This window comes from Martes martes (genome assembly GCF_963455335.1).
Source record: "Martes martes genome assembly, chromosome: 9".
Classification (NCBI taxonomy): Eukaryota; Metazoa; Chordata; class Mammalia; order Carnivora; family Mustelidae; genus Martes; species Martes martes.
Window position 1 is genome coordinate 22,337,349 of NC_137896.1, and position 20,170 is coordinate 22,357,518.

Sequence of the window (20,170 nt, forward strand, 5' to 3'; positions counted from 1 at the left end):
GCTCATGCTCGCTCTCTCTCAAATAAATAAGCATCTTTTTAAAAAAATTATAAAGTGGCTATACCAACAGACTATTTTTTCACTTATCCTTTTTTTTTTTTTTAAGATTTTTTTTATTTGAGAGAGAGAAAGAGCACGCATGGTGCGCCAGCAGGGGGAGAGGCAGAAAGAGAGGGAGAGAATCTCAAGCAGACTCCCTCCTGAGCGTGGAGCCTGACAAGGTAATCAATCTCACGACTCTGAGATATGATCTGAGCTGAAATCAAGAGCTGGGCACTTAGTGGAGAGAGCTACCCAGGTGCTGTTGTTCTCACTTATTTGAAGAGCAACGATAAAGTCTGATGATATCCTATACTGAAAAGGGCGCTCTAAGACTGTTCACTGGCACAGCCTCCACAGAGAGTTTATATAATATTGCTAACAACAAATAAAAATATTTATCAAAATTATACATGCACATTACCTGTGGCCCAGGAATTCTAATTCCAAAACTTGGTCCAACAGGCATACTTACACAAAATTATTCATTACATTACTGTTAAGGTTAGAAACCATCTAAATGTCATCAACATGGGAAGGGTTAAATAAATGATGATCCATCTATGATGCAGCCATAAAAAAGAATAAAGAAGCTTTTTTTTGTTTGAAATGAAATAGACTTCAACTTATATATTATTAAATGAGAAAAGATATTGAAAATACTACATAATTGTGTTTTTAAAAATAAAGATGGTTACACAGCAATGTAAATGGACTCAATTCATCTAATGCCACATACACTTAAAAATGGTAAATTTTATGTTATTTTACCACATAATTGAAAAGGTGGTGTGGAGGAAGAGAATATATTTGTTATTGCTTGCTTAGCCATGAGTGTTTCCAGAATGCTACACAAGAAGCTGACAAAGGGTGCTTCCCATGAAGGGGAGCTGGGGGTCAGATTTTTTTCTCCATACCTATGTATACTTTTTGGACTTTGAATTATATGAATGCTCTAGCTAGCAACAAACAAATAATACAAATCTTAAAACAAACAAAGCTTTTAAAGTGGACTTCTGATTAAAACTGCTACACAACTTTTACTGGATTTGGCACCTAATATGTATTTGTTAGTCTAGGGCAAACTACACCCAGAGGCTAAATTCAGTTCATGCCCTGTTTTTGTAAGTAAAGTATCATATCATGTTCATTTATTATGTTATGCCTATGGCTGACTGGGGCAAAGCTGAGTAGCTGCAACAAAGAACACAGGGCCCTCAAAGCCTACAATACTTATCACCTAGCCCTTTAAGAAAACGTTTGCCCAAACCTGTCCTGTAACAATTAAAATAATTTAAATATCAAATGGAATTCCTGAGGTTCGTTTTTATGTGGTACCCAGATTTCTCAAACATTCATGATTATTAAGTAGGACTTTAACCTCCCAATGATTTAAATTATTGCCACTGGTAAATAAAATCAAATAATAATTTACTTGAATAATGTTAATACCAATCAAATAATGAAATGATCAGAGAACATTACTCCTCTAAAGCAATGTATGCATCTTCTAGGAAACAAACTCTAAATATATGCTAGGGCAGGGGCACCACGGTGGCTCAGGTGTTAAGCATCTGCCTTCGGCTCGGGTCCTGATTCTAGAGTCCTGGGATCGAGCCCTGCATCAGGCTCCCTGCTTATTAGCAGAAAGCCTGCTTCTCCCTCTCCCACTCCCCCTGCTTGTGTTCCCTCTCTCACTGTGTCTCTCTGCCAAATAAATAAATAAAAATCTTTTAAAAAATAAAATAAATGTATTCTAGGGTAGTGCAAATTACCAATGTAAGTAAAAAAATTTATTTAAAAATTAATCATTGAACCTTCCTAGACGACAAATACATTTAAAACTAGATGATGAATATATTTACAAAGTTTAAATTACATTTGTTCCAGAGCTCCCTCCAAATGTATGCCTTTTAACTAAAGTTACTGAGTGGAAAAGGTACATTGCTCATAATAACAGGGAAAGTCAAAAACTGTCCCTCTATACCACAAAGCCAGCTCTAGACAGCAAGAGGACAGCAGAGAACAGTCCTCTACAGCAAAACATAAGGTGTTTTGAAGAGAGCTCATCATCACAATACCACAGGAAGCCACAAATGTTGAGCTGAGCTGAGCTAGGGGAAGGTCATGCAGAGCCTGGGAAGCTGGAGATGAAAGCAATTCCTGACTCTGTCCTATAACAGCTAGTATGGCCTCAGCAGCTCCAAACTTGTTTCCTCATATACCATATAATGCCACACCAAGCTCTACCTCCCTGAACACCCCATCATCCTTGCTACTTATAGAAAAGTCAGTGGGAAAAGCACAGTGGATCAGAACTAGGTCTCTTCTACTGATGAGCTGGAAAAGCCCTGCCAGGAAGGGCCTTCATTACTCACCCATTAAAGATTTCTATGGACAAATGAAGATGAAATCAGGCTTCTAAGACCCAGAACTGACTACACGCCCAGAGAGACAGGATAGAAATCTTCAACATCCTTTCAAAAACCAAATAAAAAAAAAAAACTTCTACTTAGTTTCCATGTTATGTAAGAGTTTTCAAATTGTAGTCCACTGAGCTTCAGAGGTTCTGCAAATGAGTATCTTTTTAGAAACAAGACTATTTTAAAAAATTAAAACAAAAAATTCACATTCAAATGTTTCCCAAACTTAAACTTAAGACAACACAACCCACCAATATACATAGCTCTGTACTGCTAGGCTAGCTCATTATTGTGCTACACTTGGAACAAAGCTTTCCCTCCCATCTCATTAATCAGTGACTACACAGCATGCTGTTTAGGAAAAGTCACCCATACAAACGGCCATGTCTCACAAAAAGGAAAACTACTGAATCACTGAAATGCTTCAGGTTGGCAACTGTCACACACAAACCTGATTGCGTATCAGACTTCGTGGGAAAAAGCATACCATTCACATTTCTGAACTCAAAAGTGAAGATGATCTATTATGAACTTTCAAAACTAATGCTTTTAAACTTGTTATACATTTTGTGGCTCTATGAAAGAATCCATTAGGAAAATGGGTTCTGATATTTAAAAGGATTGAAAACCACTGACCTAAGGCTTACTAAAGGTCATAAATATCAGGTACTATTTGAGACCATTTATGTACTCTGAATTCCCAGAGGTTACCATGAAGGCTATTGAAAAACAAAGAAACTTCCAAAGAATCCTAACCAATATAACCATGACTTACTTGAACAACTCAGGTTCCCTGGACAGTCCAGGCAGCTGCCAAGACACGCGGGGTATTAATGACAGCCTTTGGAGTCAGCCAGCCAGCAGCCACCTCACTGAAACTGACATTAAAAGCAAGAAAAGGGCCAGAGGCAAGCAGGTGCTGGCCAGTGATGCTCTCCCCAAGCAGGAAGGGAGGCCTACCCCACAGGCACATCCCAGAGATGGAAATGACAGATACAAATGTCAGGAAAATAAAGAACAAGAAACAAGCAAGTTATGAAACTGGCCTCCATTTCTTAAGGCCATATAGAAATTTTACATCAGAGAGAAAGTAAGGGACCATAGGAAGATTCAACTGCCACTCCAGAGATTCGGATCCCTGCTGTTCAACTCCTCACTGTGTGACCGCAGGCAAGGCCCTTCCCGTTTGTGGGTCCCAGCTGCCCCAAGCAGAGCGTAAGACTTAGACTCAGTGATGTTTCAAGTCCTCTCCCATTCTATTAACAGGCTATTTACACCAGCCTGAGATTCAGAAGAAGCTGAACTACAAAGTAATAAGCTCAGCGTGCTGCTGGTAATAGTGCCGACCTGGCTGGGGCTTCTAACATGACTCTATGTCTGCTGTCCTCAAACTGCAGTCCCTGCAAATTCCTTCCAAGGACCAGTTTAGGTTTCCCTATGCCTGTCTCCTGGAAGCTCTACTTACTTGAATCATGAAGTCATTTTCCTCCTGAACCTCACAGATGCAGCGGACCACTTCAAAATCATAGCGGTCGTCCCCATCAAGTTCTTCATCTGGGTTGGTGGTCACGTCAACATCTTGACCATATTCCTCATCGCTCCAAAGAAAGCTCTCAGAAGAGGACTCACTCAAATTATCTTCCTCTGAGAAGAAAGGAAAAACAACAGTCACTATTTTAAATTATAATTACAAAATTTTAAAAAACCTAGAATGTCAAGAGTGAAAATGACCTTACAGCCCCACTCCTTTATGAACTTTCACAGAGCTGGGAAACAGGAACTCCAGTCTGTTCCCTGGGCCTGTCATCTAGCAACAGCCCAAATGATGCATGCTGCCTGGTGATGAACTGAATTCCATTCCTCATTTTACTGAGAGTGAAGCCCAAAGTAATTGGCAGCTCAAGGTCACAGAGCTCATTGGCAGAGAGGCTGCAACGCCCCATGAACTACACATATCATCATCCTAATGACTCAAAGATGTTCCTCAACCTCATCCCTTCCAGCCAGGACCTGGCTTACTGTCAAATCTACATCCAGAGCCACCTTTAAAACTCTGTCAACAGTAGGAAAGGAAGAAGGGGCAGATTCCAGGGATAATCAGAACTAGAATCACTAGATGTTGGTGCCTGATTAGTTATAATTACAGCTAACATTTACTGATCATTTCCTTTGTACCAGACACTGTTGTAAGTACTTTCCATATAATTACTCTTTCCAAATTCACAATCACCCTCTAAATTGCTGGAAAAGAAGCAGCTTCAACGTTGACTCAGATATCCCCAAGTAACCAGGTTAGATGCAGAGTCCATCAATAAGAAATGGAGCAATGAGAAGGGCGGGCATGCGAGAGGACGGGGTATAATGGATTTTGGGGGTTACAGACATACTGGCCTGGACATACCTAAGAGGCATTCAACTAAAACCAAAGTTGGAGAGAAGAAAAGTTCAGGAAAGGCACAGCTAATAGCCTTTGGTTTATCTGACGTACTTCTTTATTTTGAAAATGTAACAGACTTATACTTACAGAGGGCCTGGGGAGTAAGTTACAGTGTCAACATAAATCCAGCCTTCTCCAACTATACTGCTATACAAATGATTAAGTCAGCAGACAGTCTCCTTACCGGATACTTTCACTTTCCCTTTATGGTTTCCAGATTCTGAGCCATGGAGCTGTGGGCTCATATGGACCCCAGGCTTATTCGAGGACCCGCACCTGGTGACAGCAAATGCCTTAGGTGGAGAAGGTTCCTGAGAGGTATCACTGATCTCCTCACTGCAAGGGCATTCTGGAAGATAGGATCAAAAAGGAATTAGCATGCCCAAATATCATCAGGGCATTCCAGAATCAATCCCAGCCAACCAACAGCTCCACTGTTCAAACAACTCCACAGCAGAGGATCAATTCAATGACAAAAGGGTGTGGAGGACAGATTTAGGGATTAACACTTCTAGCTACTTCCAGAAACCTCAAAACCAAAAGCTTCCTCCTCACCATCACCCTTCTCCCTTTCTTCTGATAAGATTGTTTTTCTAAGCCAAAAGATATATTAAGAACAAAAGATGGCAGGGCGCCTGAGTGGCTTAGTCATTAAGCATCTGCCTTTGGCTCGGGTCATGATCCCAGGGTTCTGGGATCGAGCCCCGCATTGGGCTCCCTGCTCGGCGGGAGGCGTATTTCTCCCTCTCCCACTCCCCTTGCTTGTGTTCCCTCTCTCACTGTGTCTCTGTCAAATAAATAAACTAAGTTTTAAAAAATCTTGAAAAAAATAAAAAAAAAAAACACGGCAACCCTCTGGCTCCCAAGGTTAGAACACTGATTTTCTTAACATCTTTGTAGGAGTAAGACACACACTCTTCGAGAAGTAAATCCTTTATTGAAACGGTTCAGTGATATGTGTTTAAGAGTTGTGTGTAGGGTCTGTGGGTGAAGCAGTCAGTTAAGCATTCGACTCTTGGTTTCGGCTCAGGTTGTGATCTTAGGATCACAAGACTGAGCTTCACATTGGGCTCTGTACTTAACTCAGAGTCTGCTTAAGAATCTCTGTCCTTGGGGCGCCTGAGTGGCTCAGTGGGTTAAAGCCTCTGCCTTCGGCTCAGGTCGTGATCCCAGGGTCCTGGGATCCAGCCCCGCATCGGGCTCTCTGCTCAGCGGGGAGCCTGCTTCCTCCTCTCTCTCTCTGCCTACCTCTCTGCCTACTTGTGATCTCTGTCTGCCAAATAAATAAATAAAATCTTTAAAAAAAAAAAAAAAAAGAATCTCTGTCCCTGGGGCGCCTGGGTGGCTCAGTGGGTTAAAGCCTCTGCCTTCAGCTCAGGTCATGATTCCAGGGTCCTGGGATCAAGCCCCACATCGGGCTCTGTGCTCGGCGGGAAGCCAGCTTCCTCCTCTCTCTCTCTCTGCCTGCCTCTCTGCCTACTTGTGATCTGTGTCAAATTAAAAAAAAAATCTTAAAAAAAAAAAAAATCTCTGTCCCTCTCCCTCTACCCCTTCCCCCCAAAGATCTCTCTCTCAAATAAATAAATCTTTAAAAAAAAAAAAAAAAGTTGAGTGTACAAGGGATGCCTGACTGGCTCAGTTGGTGAAGCATGCGACTCTTGATCTTGGGGTCGTAAGAGCCCTACACTGGGTGTAGAGATTACCTAAAAGTAAAATCTTTAAAAAAAAAAAAAAAAAAAGCTGCGTGTGCAAACAAATACAGTCATTCATCTGTATACCTTCTCTTACTATAATGCTTTCACATTACCCTATGACAAGGGTACCATCATACTGGCCAAGGCAGCAAGAAAGAAGGCCTTCCTAGATGCCACTGTGGCCCAGAAACACTCAGGATGAATACTCCTCCCCTGCCAAGGTCCATGCTAGGTTGATCCCACAAGCTGCCTTACAGGCTTGCTGGCCCCTCCTCTCCTCAGTGCAAGCTCAGGGCCAGGAGAGAAAGCAACCCCTCCCCAACCCATGGTAAGAAACCCAAGTGAAACACCCCAGGGGAAAAATTACCAGGTTTGGTTTTCTTTTTCTTTTTCTTTTTTTTCTTTGGCTTCACTCTCACAAACTCTTTGAATTTCTTCTCTTTACTCTTTTCCTTGTCCTTTGCAGCTGGAATTAAAAATAAGTGTAAGTCTTGTTTCCAAGATGTTTATTCTCAAATAAGAATGTCCAATGTGAAGAACTAAAGTGGGCAAAGGGACAGAGTTCTAGATCTGGCTCTGCCTACGAGGTTACCTTCTATTCCCCTCAAGGCTCTGGAACCCCTTCTCCGTCATCTAGCCTTTAGACCAATGGTAAGCAAACTCTGGCCCACTGCCTGTTATCTTAAGTTTTATTGAAACACACGATACTCATTTGTTATATATTGATGATGGCTGCTTTCATGCTTCAACAGCAGAGTTGAAGAGTGAAGATGGAGACTTTGTGACCTTCAATGCTGAAAATTTTTGTCTGGCCCTCTACAGATTAAGTTTGCCAACCCTACTTAGATCACCACGACTCCTCACTGGCTACATACTACAATAACCGGGTGAGATTTTTAAAAAGTGAGTGCCCAGGTCCGATGCTGATTTATGTGGCTTACAGTGTGACCTGCACATCAAAAAAAATTTTTAATAACTGAAGTACAATTCACATAACATAAAACTACCCATTTAAAAATGAATACTACATACCACAGCTTCATTCTGCTACTCTTCACTGCAAACTCAAGTCATCAACACTCCCTACCCAAACTCCTCACTTCAGTTTTTCTTAATTCCATTCTAAAAAGCTTCCCACCTACCACTCTAAGATTGTTTTCAGTTTTCAAAGTTAACAGTAGCCTCCCCATTGCAAAAATCCTGTTGTTTTGCTTATCAAATGTGTCCATAGCATTTCAAATACTTGATCAAGCCTAACTCTGCAGAGGTCAAGAAGGGTTTAAGCACATATATATCCTAGGACCTAACCACTCTACTCCTAGATATTTACTCAAGAGAAGGGATACCACGTCCACACAGAGACAAGCACATGAACACCAACTGAAGCTGTAGTTTTAATCACACTAAGTAAAAAATGCCCAAACGTCCATCAGCAAGTCAATGAATCATCTGTGGTGCATTCACACAAGGGAATACTTTTCAGCGATAAAAGTATTAAGTATTAATATGTGCAACAACCTAAGTGAATCTCAAGTATGCTAAGTAAAAGGAGCCAGATAAAACCTAGTACATACTGAATGATTGCATTTGTATAAAATTCTAGAAGACAAAAAGTAATCTATAAAAAATAAAAAACAACACAGTGCCTAATGAGAGAAAGGAAGGAATGAAAAGGAGGAATTAAAAAGGGGAATGGGGAAGGTCTGGGAGGAAACAGATGTGTTTACTATCTTGACTGTGTTGCTCTTCAAATTATACAATTTAAATACGGGCAGTTCACTGCACAATTAAACTTCAGTAAAGCTGTAAAAAAAAAAACAAGAAAAGAAAAGAAAAAGTTCAGTGGTATGTAGGGCATTCACCATGCTGTACAACCTGCTCTACCCAGCTCCAAAACATTCCCATCACTCCTAAGGAAAATTCTTTATCACTAAACAGCTTCTCCCAGGTCCTCAGTCCTTAGTGACCACCATTCTGCATCATAGCTACAGATGTATCTATTCTGGACATTTCATAGAAATGCAATCACACAATACGTGACCTTCTGTGTCTGGCTTCTTTCACTTAGCATGCTTCCAAGGGCATCAAAAACACTCTCCAAGTGATTCTGATGTGGATTCAAGATGATCACAAAGCAGTTATGAGGTAAGGTAACAATCAGATTCATCTGATTTTTTATTTTTTATTTATTTTTAAAGATTTTATTTCTTTATCTGACAGAGAGAGAGAAATCACGAGTAGGCAGAGAGACAAACAGAGGTGGGGGGGGTGGGAAGCAGGCTCCCTGCCGAGCAGAGAGCCCGATGCGGGACTCGATCCCAGGACCCTGGGATCATGACCTGAGCTGAAGGCAGAGGCTTAACCCACTGAGCCACCCAGGTGCCCCGGGATTCATCTGATTTTAACTAAGCACTTGTGTGCAAAGAAACCACAAACATCTCACTTAATCCTAACAACCTATGTATATCATTTTCATTTTACAGTTGGGGAAACTAAAGCTCAGTGAGGTGAAGGCACCTGCCTGACATTACGCAGATATTTGAAAACAGGTGCTCTTCAGCACCATGTCAGCGCCACAGCCCAGGCCTCTCTCCTTAATGGGCATCCAGGAACCATCAGAGAGGATAGTGGGCTGCCCTCCGTAGCTGTCAAGCTTGGGCTCTATAGACAGAAGTTAATCCACTGGCTAAAGAACACAGGATTTAAGGGTCTCTAAGTTCCCTCCCAGTTAAAGTACTCCACAACTGAGAAAGTTCAACAAACAAGAACTCCAGAAAATACCTTGGTCTAACTTACAAAAATACTCCATTTACGATTAAGAAACCAAGGTCCAAAGGAGTAAGTTGACCTGGCCAAGGTCATACAGCTAATTAGCAAAATAAGGTCAAATGCCTCCTGAATTTCATAAAATCTATCAACAATATTTATTTTCCTCTGACCCTGGGAACAGTCTTCCTCAGATCTAAAAACAGAACTCATGAGGCACCTGGTTGGCTCAGCAGGTTAAGTGGCCAACTCTTGATTTTGTGGTCATGGAATCAAGCCCCGCATTGGGCTCCACTCTCAGCTCCTCGCCGGCTTGAGGATTTTCTCTCCCTCCTACTCTGCCTCTCCCTCCACACTCTCGCTCATTACACACATAGAAAGGAAGAAATAAAACTATCTTTGTTTGCAGAGACAGGACTGTCTATGTAGAAAATCCCAAAGAATAGACCAAAACCAAAAAACCTCCTGCTGGAACTAAGAGTGATTATAGCAAGGTTGCAAAGGAACAAGGTTTACATACAAAAGCCCACTGTTTTCCTATATATAAGCAATGAACAACTGGAATTTGAGAACAGTAAACAGCAAGAAGGCCTGCATGTCTCCACTGGAACTCAAATGAGAATTTGGGTGAGGGAGAGAAGATGATGTGGCTAGAAGCGGATCATGGGATCATGTGGGGCCTTGTAAGAAAGTTGGTCTTTATTACGAGCGATTTAGGAGGCCACCGGAAGCATCTGAGTAAAGGACTAAAAGAAGGTGATATATTGCCTCACATATCACTTGCTCCTTGCTCAGCGGGGCGCCTGCTTCTCCCTCTGCCTGCCATTCCCTCTGCTTGTGCTCTCACTCACTCTCTCTGACAAATAAATAAATAAAAATCTTAAAAAAAAAAAACTCTCTAAAAAGAAAAGCTGATACATTGTCACACACAAACATACAGAAACTGTTGCCCAACCCAGTTTTTTGATTTGTAAACTCAGGTTTTAATGACCTCCAAATTAAAGTAACTATATCCATTAGTTCACTAAAAGGCCAAGAGCATTAACCCAATCAGCAGAAGTGGCTGCAGAAGAGATCACCTTGGTTCTGGATCCTTGAGAGGTCAAGATGTAGGGTATAAACTGCCAAGTACCTGGGCATACCCAGTTATCATCTAAGTATGGGAGGGGTTTTTTGGGTCTTTTTTCATTCTATATTTTATAAAACTGTATCACATCCTTTAAGAAACCCAAAAGGCAGTAAGAGAAGAATGGGGTGGTTCATTCCATACAAGGGATTCTTGAAGTCCCCACATTATTCAAAGTCACATAATTCATGACTAACATTTCCATAAAATGAACGCTTTCATTGGCCTTTGAAATCACATGGTTAATGAATTTTCTGTTTCTTAGGATTTGCATTAATTCAAATTTTGCACGTAAGACTTTTCAAATCATACAACTTCAAACTGGTAATTTTGCATAAAATGCAGCTATAGCCTAACATTGTTACCACGCAACAGAAGAGGAGTGAAATTCAAAGAAGCTGCAAGATCACGCAGACTGCCGAACAGGAAAGGAGAACTCAGACCTCTGAGAGGACGTGGGCTCTGAGCACAGTCCCTGAAATAGGAACCAGGGCATGGATCTGCTCTACAGTACACCACCACCACCTGGCTTCCTGGCTCTGCGGGTTTCTTTTCTCACCTTGCACCTGCTGGGTGTAGGAGACATCTATCTCTGAGAATCTCTTATACTCCTCCTTCACTGAGCAGCGTGTAATTGAGCAGGATTGACTCCACACTCAGTTGAATCAGTAAGAGTAATCCCATGGCCCCGTTTGCAATCTTAGGTTTAGATAATCTGAGCCTGGCCAAGTGGTTCCTAAGACAGGGACTGGAATAGCCTGATATGACCCACAAGTGGGATTCTGGTCCAACATGTATAAAAAGGATATGTTTTTGCTCTCTTATTTGAATGAAGCAGTATGGAGTCTTAAATGATACTGGCTACCACCCTATGACCACAAGGTATCCAGCCTGAAGACAGCACTGAGAAGAGAGATGGTTAGACAGTCCTGGAGCCGTCCTTCCCCTGGACTGCCCCATTATGTGAACCAACACACCCCTTGACTGTAGAGTCAATTCAAATAGGATTTCCTGTTACTTGTAACTAAAAGCATCCCAAGTCTTGCTGCTGGTCTGAAATAGGGTCACCTTAAGCTTTAAAGACTTCCCTCCAAAGGTTTCAATTAGAGGAGTAAACAATGAAGATAAAAAGAGCTATTCTAGGAAGTTGTTCCATAGAGGTCTATAGTCTCTGAATGCAGAGGGAAGAGAGAAAATCTTCGAGTCTCACACTGGCTTCCAGCTGAAAACTGTGAAGTCACATGTGGCCTGAGGTGGCAGAGCTCACAGGGACAAATGTCCAGCAGTGACTAAGCTAATGCAGGTGATTCCCTGAGGTACAGGGGTAGACAAGCGGACAAAAGGCAGAACTCATTTGGATTACCCATGGACACAGGAAGTCTCCTGCAGGGAAGCACTCCTACTCTCCACTCCAGGACCCCAGGGCGGGCTTCCTTCCCTGGAATCCTAAAAGACCAGACTCACAGCCTAGAGTGAGGGTATAGACTCTGCAACTAGATTCAAATCGTGGCTCCACCATCTGCTAGATGTACAGATACTGGTTCAAGTTAACCCAACTCATCTGCGTCTGAGTTTCTAATTTATCAATTGGGCACAACAGTACCCACCTCAAAGGCTCTGTTTTGAGAATTAAACAATACAAGGAAAGACTTGGAACAGTGCCTAGCACATGGCGAGTTCTCAAATGTTAGCTGTTGCTATCTTGCTTTCGATACCCTCTCCATGGAGGGTGAGACTGGTCTGCTGTCAGTTTTCTCCTTGGACAGCCTGACCCACATACTATGAGCCTGACTGCAGAGCTTCTTCTAGATTGCCCAAGCCCGGCTGCACAAAGAGCAATTTCCTGCCAAGGCTCTGGATCAGAAAGCAGCCTGTCCCCCGAGGAGGGTGAGGCTTTTCTAGGATGGCCATTGTCATCTCCTCAGGCTGTAGGTGCCCAACAGAAGTCCTAGAGCCCTTCTCCCTCTGTACAGCCAGCTCCCTATTTCTCCACCAGACAACTGCCACCTTAGGAGAGCAGAAGGACACAAGACTACTGCTTCCAGGAGGGAAAGGCACAGAATAACATCACCATCGTCCATGGGAGAACTGCCATGCGGCTGGGACAAGGAGCAACCAGAGCATGCTCTGACCTGCATGAAGGGACAGCAAGCAGCTCAAGGGCAGAGTGGAACTGGGCATGCTCTTGGAGAGATTCTCACTGCCTACCAGAGGAGGTGATACTCGTGGCTTAACACTACCACTTCACCGCGCCTACCTTCCCAGCCTCATCTCCCAGCAGTCCCCGCCGGCTGGACCCCATCGAGGATCCCACCCAAACACCAGCCCCACAAGGCCCTCCAACCACCCCCTCTTAAGCCCTGCATTTTTCTGCCTTAGTTCACATGGCAGAGACTGCTATGCATTCTCCAATACCCATTTCTCCACCTCTTTCATAAGAAAAGAGAACATTTTCTAGTTTCTCCTGAGCAAGGTGAGGCCAGGGACAATATGTTCTGGTCCATGGGCTATGAACAGAAGTGATCTGTGGCACTTCTGGGTTATACCCTTAAAAGAAAGAGATATGTACTACCCTACCCTTCCCAGCAGCAGAAAGACTGGCAAGGTGGTAAGCAATCCTGAACCATGCAGAGGAAAAGCAACAACTAAGCACAATGCAACCATGAGCTGGCCTTGGACACTTCACAGATCCACAACAGAGCTACCCCCACAGAGCTAGAGTCAACATTTGTTGTTTCCTGACTTGTTAATTTTAGCCATTCTGACTGGTGTGAGGCAGTATCTCATTGTGGTTTTGATTTGTATTTCCCTGATGCTGAGTGATGTTGAGCACTTTTTCATGTGTCTGTTGTCCATCTGCATGTCTTCTTTGCAGAAATGTCTGTTCATGTCTTCTGCCCGTTTCTTGACTGGATTATTTGTTCTTTGGGTGTTGAGTTTGATAAGTTCTTTATAGATTTTGGATACTAGCCCTTTATCTAATATGTCATTTGCGAATAACTTCTCCCACTCTGTCAGTTCTTTTTTTTTTTTTTTACTGTTTCCTTTGCTGTGCAATTAAATTTAATTGTGTAAAATATATTTTCTATTTAGATATGTATGTGCTTGAACATGAACAGAAAATATCTGAAAAAAGTTTGCTAAACAAAAATAGTCACATCCGCAATGGAGGTGGAAATGCCAAGGGGAGGGAGACCTTTTCTCTTAGCATTCCGTGGTACTAATTTCACAGCAATCATATGTCACTTTTATACTTGGGGGTGGGGAGTACAAAAATTACAGATTCTAAACTTAGAGCCACTGAAATGGAATTTCTGGAAAGCAGCGCCCAAAAAAATCTGTATTTTAACAAGTTATCTAAGGGTGCTTGGGTGGCTCAGTTGGGTAAGCATCTGCCTTCAGCTCAGGTCCTGATCCCAGACTTCATGCTTACCGGGAAGTCTGCTTCTCCTTCTCCCTCTGCGCCCCCCAAACCCACTGTTCATGTTCACTCTCTTTCAAATAAATAAATAAAATCTTAAAAAAAAAAAAAAAAGGCATCTAGTGTGACTCCCAGGCAGAGGGATTAGCCACTGCTCCAGCTGAGACCTGGACCAGGTGGTATATGGCATAAGGGGAAAATCTCAGTGATGGGTCCCTCAAATTCTAGAACATAAGCTTGCCCCCAGAATTAAACACGTATTCAATGGCAAAGAGATATAAACTTACCTAAAAGATACAAAATGGCCACGAAAGCCAGTAGGACTGGCCGGTAATAGACACTAACATCCTTAAGGATGTTTATTGATCCCTAAGAAATCAGTGCTTGGTCCTAAATGAAACAAGCATCACCCAGGCAAGAGAATGCTCCAGTCTGAGAACTGAGCCTATCTTTTTTCCTTTGTGCCAGGAATATCCACAACCAAGATCTCAAGCAGAACAGGACTCAGGTCTCTTTTGTAATGCCCAGAAAAGAGTCTAACAAATACTAGGTATTCAGTAAATGGGGCTCAATGAACAAGTCAATCTGTTTTAGTCTGAGGCATTTCTAACTCCAGTGTTCTAACCCAATGGTCAATAAGCAACTTTCTCTTCCCACACAGGTCTGAACTAGATATAGGAGAGGAGTTTTGATAGCTGTGGGCTTTGTTTCAAATAAGTAACTGGCACTTGGCCTTGACCATCATCTACTGCACTTTGGTTCATACCAGCCGAGACAGCCATCCTGAGCAGGACTCTGGTGAAGTCACTAAGGTGATGAGCGCTTCCATGGCCTGAAGCCCTCATGAGGAGTCTCCTCCTGGGTGACTACTGGCCAGCTGTCCTTCCTCAAGCAGCTCCTGTTAGCTCAATGCTTAGGGCTTGCCAAGTGCATGCTAGACTGCCTACAGCTGAGGGTATTAAGAGCTGAATGGTCCAATACAAAGGCTACCGCCCATATGTAGCTACTGAGCACCTGAAATGTGGCTAGTCTGAATTGAAATGTTCAGTGAGCATAAAATACAAAATAAAATCACTAGATTTTAAAGACTTAGTATAAGAATACAAAATAGCTCACTATAAATTTTTATACTGATTACATGCTGAAATAATAATATTTGGATATACTGAATTAATAAAATACATAATTTCATCTGTTTCTTTTTACATTTTAAAAACTGGCTATTAGGGTGCCTGGGTGGCTCAGGCGCAGGTAAGCATCTGCCTTCAGCTCAGGTCACGATATCAGGGGTCCTGGGATCAAGTCCCACATCAGGCTCTCTGCTCAGCAGGGAGTCTGCTTCTCCCTCTCACTCTCCCTCTGTACTCCCCCAGCCTCAAATGAATAAATAAATAAAATCTTTATAAAAACTAAATAAAAATAAAAATTAAAATGTAGCTATTAGAAAAAGTTACATGTGGCTTGCATTGTATTTCTAATAAATAATACATCACATATGGCTAAGAAACTCCCACTATATCTTTGCAACATGAGGACGGATCTCTCATAGGGTCAGAGATCACCGTAGTTAACATGGCCTATCCCACTGTCCTGAAACCTGATTTCATACCTTCTTGGAAAGACTGTCACATGTCCTAGGAGTTGCATATGTCATTTGATACCTACGTATTTTGGGGTGCCTGGGTGGCTCAGTTGGTTAAGCATCCAGCTCTTGGTTTTGGCTCAGGTCAAGGTCTCCCAGATTTTGGACCTGAGTCCTACGTCGGGTTCCTCACTAAGCATGCAGCTTGTGTGAAAAGTTCTCTCCCTCTGCCCCTCCCCTCCTCAAAATAAATAAATCGTTAAAAAAAAATACCTATGTATTTTAATGGGGAAATTATAAGCCAAAAATATATAATGATGTTACAATTTCAGGTAAAAAGAACCTGAAGAGCTTGTAGAATTTACTGAAAAGTCATTAAAAAACGCCTCTGCAGGTGCCTGGCTGGCTCAGTCAGTAGGCCATGCAACTCTTAATCTTGGCACCATGAGTTTGAGCCCCATACTGGGTACAAAGATAACTTTAAAAAAAAAAAAAAAAAAGCTTTCTAAAATTTCCCCAGAAATATGTAATTTTTCGATTTTAAGTTTTAAAAAAAATTTCAAAACAGTTTTTTGTGATAAGACATGAACATGAGATTTTGTGCTCATAACCCTCACTACCACCATTGTCATTTCTATGCAAAATAAACAGTGCTATTAGAAAATATCTTCAGGGGCACCTGGGTGGCTCAGTGGGTTAAAGCCTCTGCCTTCGGCTCAAGTCATGATCCCAGCGTCCTGGGATCGAGCCCCAAGTCGGGCTCTCTGCTTGGCAGGGAGCCTGCTTCCTCCCTTCTCTCTCTGCCTGCCTCTCTGCCTACTTGTGATCTGTCTGCCAAATAAATAAATAAAATCTTTAAAAAAAAAAAAAAAAGAAAATATCTTCAGTTACAATTAGATGAAATTAAACTCAAATGTGGAAACAGCAAGAGAGTCCCACAATGTTTCAGTTCTCTTGTTCTTTTGCCCTGCTGGCAGGGATGGGGTAGGCTTGGGGGATAGAATGATTGTACTCCTGCTGTTCTGAGCTCAAGTTCACTGCTGGCTTCTGAAGGAGCTCCATTTCCTTGACTGTTCCCACTCATACTAGGATTATAGGGCCCTCAAAAGCTAAGTGACTTCTCAAGGTAACTTGAGCAGCACGAGGCCAAGGTATGACTATCAGTTAGGTATTTCTATTTCCTCCAGGACCGCCACAGCCCCAGGATGCAACTCCTAAGGATCACTTGTCATTTTCAGTCTTTGAGATTCAATTGGACACCAACCTAATGCCTTCTTTTGTGTCAGAAATGCAAGCAATGTGACCTGAGCAACAGAGAGTCCTCTGTAATACAGATGCAACACAGAACCAAAGTACTTACTTGGGGAACTGGCAGAGACCCGCTTCCTGGTCAGGCTCTCCTGGTTGGCCTTGTCTGAAGCTGAAGAGCCCCTCGTCTGGACATGCCTCTTTCCTGGGCTCTCCTCTGGCTCTGGTGACTTCTCCATTCCGTGGAAATACTTCATGTGATAGTGCAACAGTTTGGCCTTGCGGAAAAATTTTAGACAATCCACAACCTTGCACCTGAATTTGTGATCTAGGTCGACAGCTGGTGCTTTACATGTCACAAAATTATCTGTTTTCTTGAAAGTATTTGTTACTGAAAAATAAAACAGAAACAAAAACAAAGATCCCTTGTGTTTAACCTAGTTATTATAACATATCCATTAACACATAGCAATAGAAAGTGAAAGAGCAGAATGCATATGTAGCTGGAGATATCAGACAGCCATTACCTCCCCAGATTACTGTTTGGAGAGAATGGATACAACTTCAGGATAAATAATACAGACTCAACCATGATTCATCTTCTGAAAGAAAAGATCAACATGTTTTTTGTTTGTTTGTTTGCTTGTTAAGCAGCCATACAAGTTCTCAAGCTTATAGACTATGGGGAAAGAATGGGGGGAAATCCTTAAAAAACCAACACAAAAATCAAGGACCCAACCTAGCACTTACTACTGATGAGTTGGACCAGATTCAGACTTATTACCATCCTGATACCTGCATGTGTGGACAGAACTAGGGAATATTCTGGTGGGATCTCTTTATGAAACCAAAGGGACCTCACAATGGTTTCTGCACAAAGACAGTATAACTGTTACAAAGGTTTTTGAGATTTTGCTATTGTGTACTTTTTGAACAAAGGGACTCAGAGACAGTAAGAGAAAAAATGACAACCAAATAAATGGATCTGAAGGCATGAGGAGTCAGAAGTCAATAATCAAATTTAAAGAGCCAGAAAAAGTTCGAAACCGCCCCTCCCCCCAAAACCAGAAGGCAATGGTCTGGCAATGGTCTATCATGTATCAATGACAAAAAAATAGAGCTGTCACAAGGAATGCATGTGTCTTGGAAAGAGTTTATTGAAGACTGCCTTAACAATGCCCTCACCCCAATGAGAGCAATCACGTTAAACTCAAATTCTTCTATGGTACTTGATTAGGTCTCCCAAGAATATCCTGAGTGGACCTTTCTTGAGTGAACCAAATTTTTCCTTAATGCAGTGATACAATTTTCATTAGAAGCAGAAAGCATACTGAACCACTGGTAAATATTAGGACTACATTTTCAAATACCATTCCATCATCAGAAGAAAAAAAATTTAAGTCAATCTAAATCATATTCTATATTTCAAAATCAGCACTAGGGTATGATTACAAAGTTGCTACGCTGATGACCTGACAGATGCCATTATATGGGCAATTTATACAAGTGAAAAATTATACAGATACACACACATCCCAAAGCAGAATGCCTTAAAATCACTTTCTATCTCTAACAAGAGATAAAAGAAAGAGGTACCAATCAATAAGACGCAGTTAAGAGAAGAAAAAGTAACATGAAATAAAATGGAATATATAGACAAATGGTTGTACTGGAAAAGCATGGCAGTGGAGAAGTTCAAAACTCAAACCTCCAATGCTCGCTTCAGCAGCACATATACAAAACTCAAACCTCCAATACATCCTAAAATTATTTCTTAAAAGAAATTACAAGTGATTTCTCTGGAATTTTCCTCCTCTTGGGCCTAGTAAGTTGAACAACATGAATTTCTCATTTTTGTACATTAAGAAGGTTAAGTATTAGTTACTTCACACAGTTCAACCTAATAATTCCTTTTTCCATTATGACAGTCTCAAATATCACTGCAGACAAGGGGCACCTGGGCGGCTCCGTTGGTTACGCATCTGACTCTTGGTTTCCTCTCAGATCATGATCTCAGGGTCATGAGATTGAGCCCTATGTTGGGTTCTGCGCTCAGTGCAATCTGTTTGAGATTCCCTCAGAGGGAGATTCCTCTCCCTCTGCCTCTAACCTTCTTCTAGCTCAGGCTTCCTCTCCCCCTCTCTAAAATAAATAAATCAGGGTGCCTGGGTGGCTCAGTGGGTTAAGCCGCTGCCTTCGGCTCAGGTCATGATCTCAGGGTCCTGGAATCGAGTCCCGCATCGGGCTCTCTGCTCAGCAGGGAGCCTGCTTCCCTCTCTTTCTCTCTCTCTGCCTGCCTCTGACTACTGTGATCTCTCTCTCTCTCTCTCTGTCAAATAAATAAATAAATAAATCTTTAAAAAAATAAAATAAAGTAAATAAATCAATCTTCAAAAAGCAGTATGGTGTAATGGAATCAGCTCAACTTTAAATCCCAGCTCTACCTTTCATTAGCCGTATAAATAAGTTGTGCATATTTTCTAAACTATTCTCAATTGGTATCTATAAAAGAGAATAAATACAACCTATTTTAAAGAGGTAAGAGAAGGCTATAATGTATGCACTTGGCACAAAGCTGTTCATTTCAAATATTAAATACATCTTGATAAACAGGCTTACGTCCTTTATGGAATGTGGCTAGAGACAGCTATTATAATTATCACCCACACTGAAACACTCCTTCAACCAGCACTCATAAGCTCTGGCTGCAGACATATGACTCTATAAGCACTGTCTTTTCTGCATTCTTCTAAAAAATGTGAAATCCAAACCAACCACAAGATTCCTAATACGGCCACTTAATAGGATTATTACCCCCACCTTTCAAAACATCATACTTTTACCAATGCAGCCAAAGGGTTTTATAAATTCACTACATTTTTTAAATAAACACATTACATGGTACTGGAAAGTACCAGATTAGTCCAACAAAATCCTGAACTTTCTGTTGTTTGCCTTTTTAAAACATGAATTAAAGTACATTTCCATTTTCCCCAAACAGTTTTGTCAAACTACATACTGGAAGTTACATATTTATCCCTAACAAACTCCATGAGATTATTTTAGTGCAAGAAGTTTTTAACTCTTGATTCTGTAATTCTATATATTCACATCTTTATCTAAGTTGTTGATAAAGATGCAATGGGACAGAGCTGAGGAAAAGCCTCGAGGCTGACACCAAGCAATGAATCTACACTCTCTCAGGTAAAACTGCCTGAGCCAATTCAATTTCATCTATGCAGATTCCCAATACACTTATGCATCTATCTCCTACTGATTCAGACAGAGATTTCAAGAAAGATGTGCTCAAACTATCTGCTGAAATAAAGATGCACTTGGTCTGACAGTGCTATAGATCCCCAAAATTAATATGTAAAAACCTAATCCCCAATATGATGGTTTTTGGAGGTGGGGCCTTTGGGAGCTGATTAGGC

General features: G+C 41.6%; 1 protein-coding gene across 1 annotated transcript in view; it reads right to left on the bottom strand.

Annotated features, from left to right (window-relative positions):
- The window catches only part of PHF20 (PHD finger protein 20), a 146,612-nt gene that overhangs the window by 22,776 nt on the left and 103,666 nt on the right, over nucleotides 1-20,170 (bottom strand). The window contains exons 10-13 of the mRNA XM_080813576.1: nucleotides 16,849-17,127; nucleotides 6,961-7,059; nucleotides 5,084-5,248; nucleotides 3,928-4,106 (exon numbers count right to left, since the gene is read on the bottom strand). Coding sequence (XP_080669702.1) covers nucleotides 3,928-4,106; nucleotides 5,084-5,248; nucleotides 6,961-7,059; nucleotides 16,849-17,127 — 722 coding nt within the window. The remainder of the gene's footprint in view (nucleotides 1-3,927; nucleotides 4,107-5,083; nucleotides 5,249-6,960; nucleotides 7,060-16,848; nucleotides 17,128-20,170) is intronic.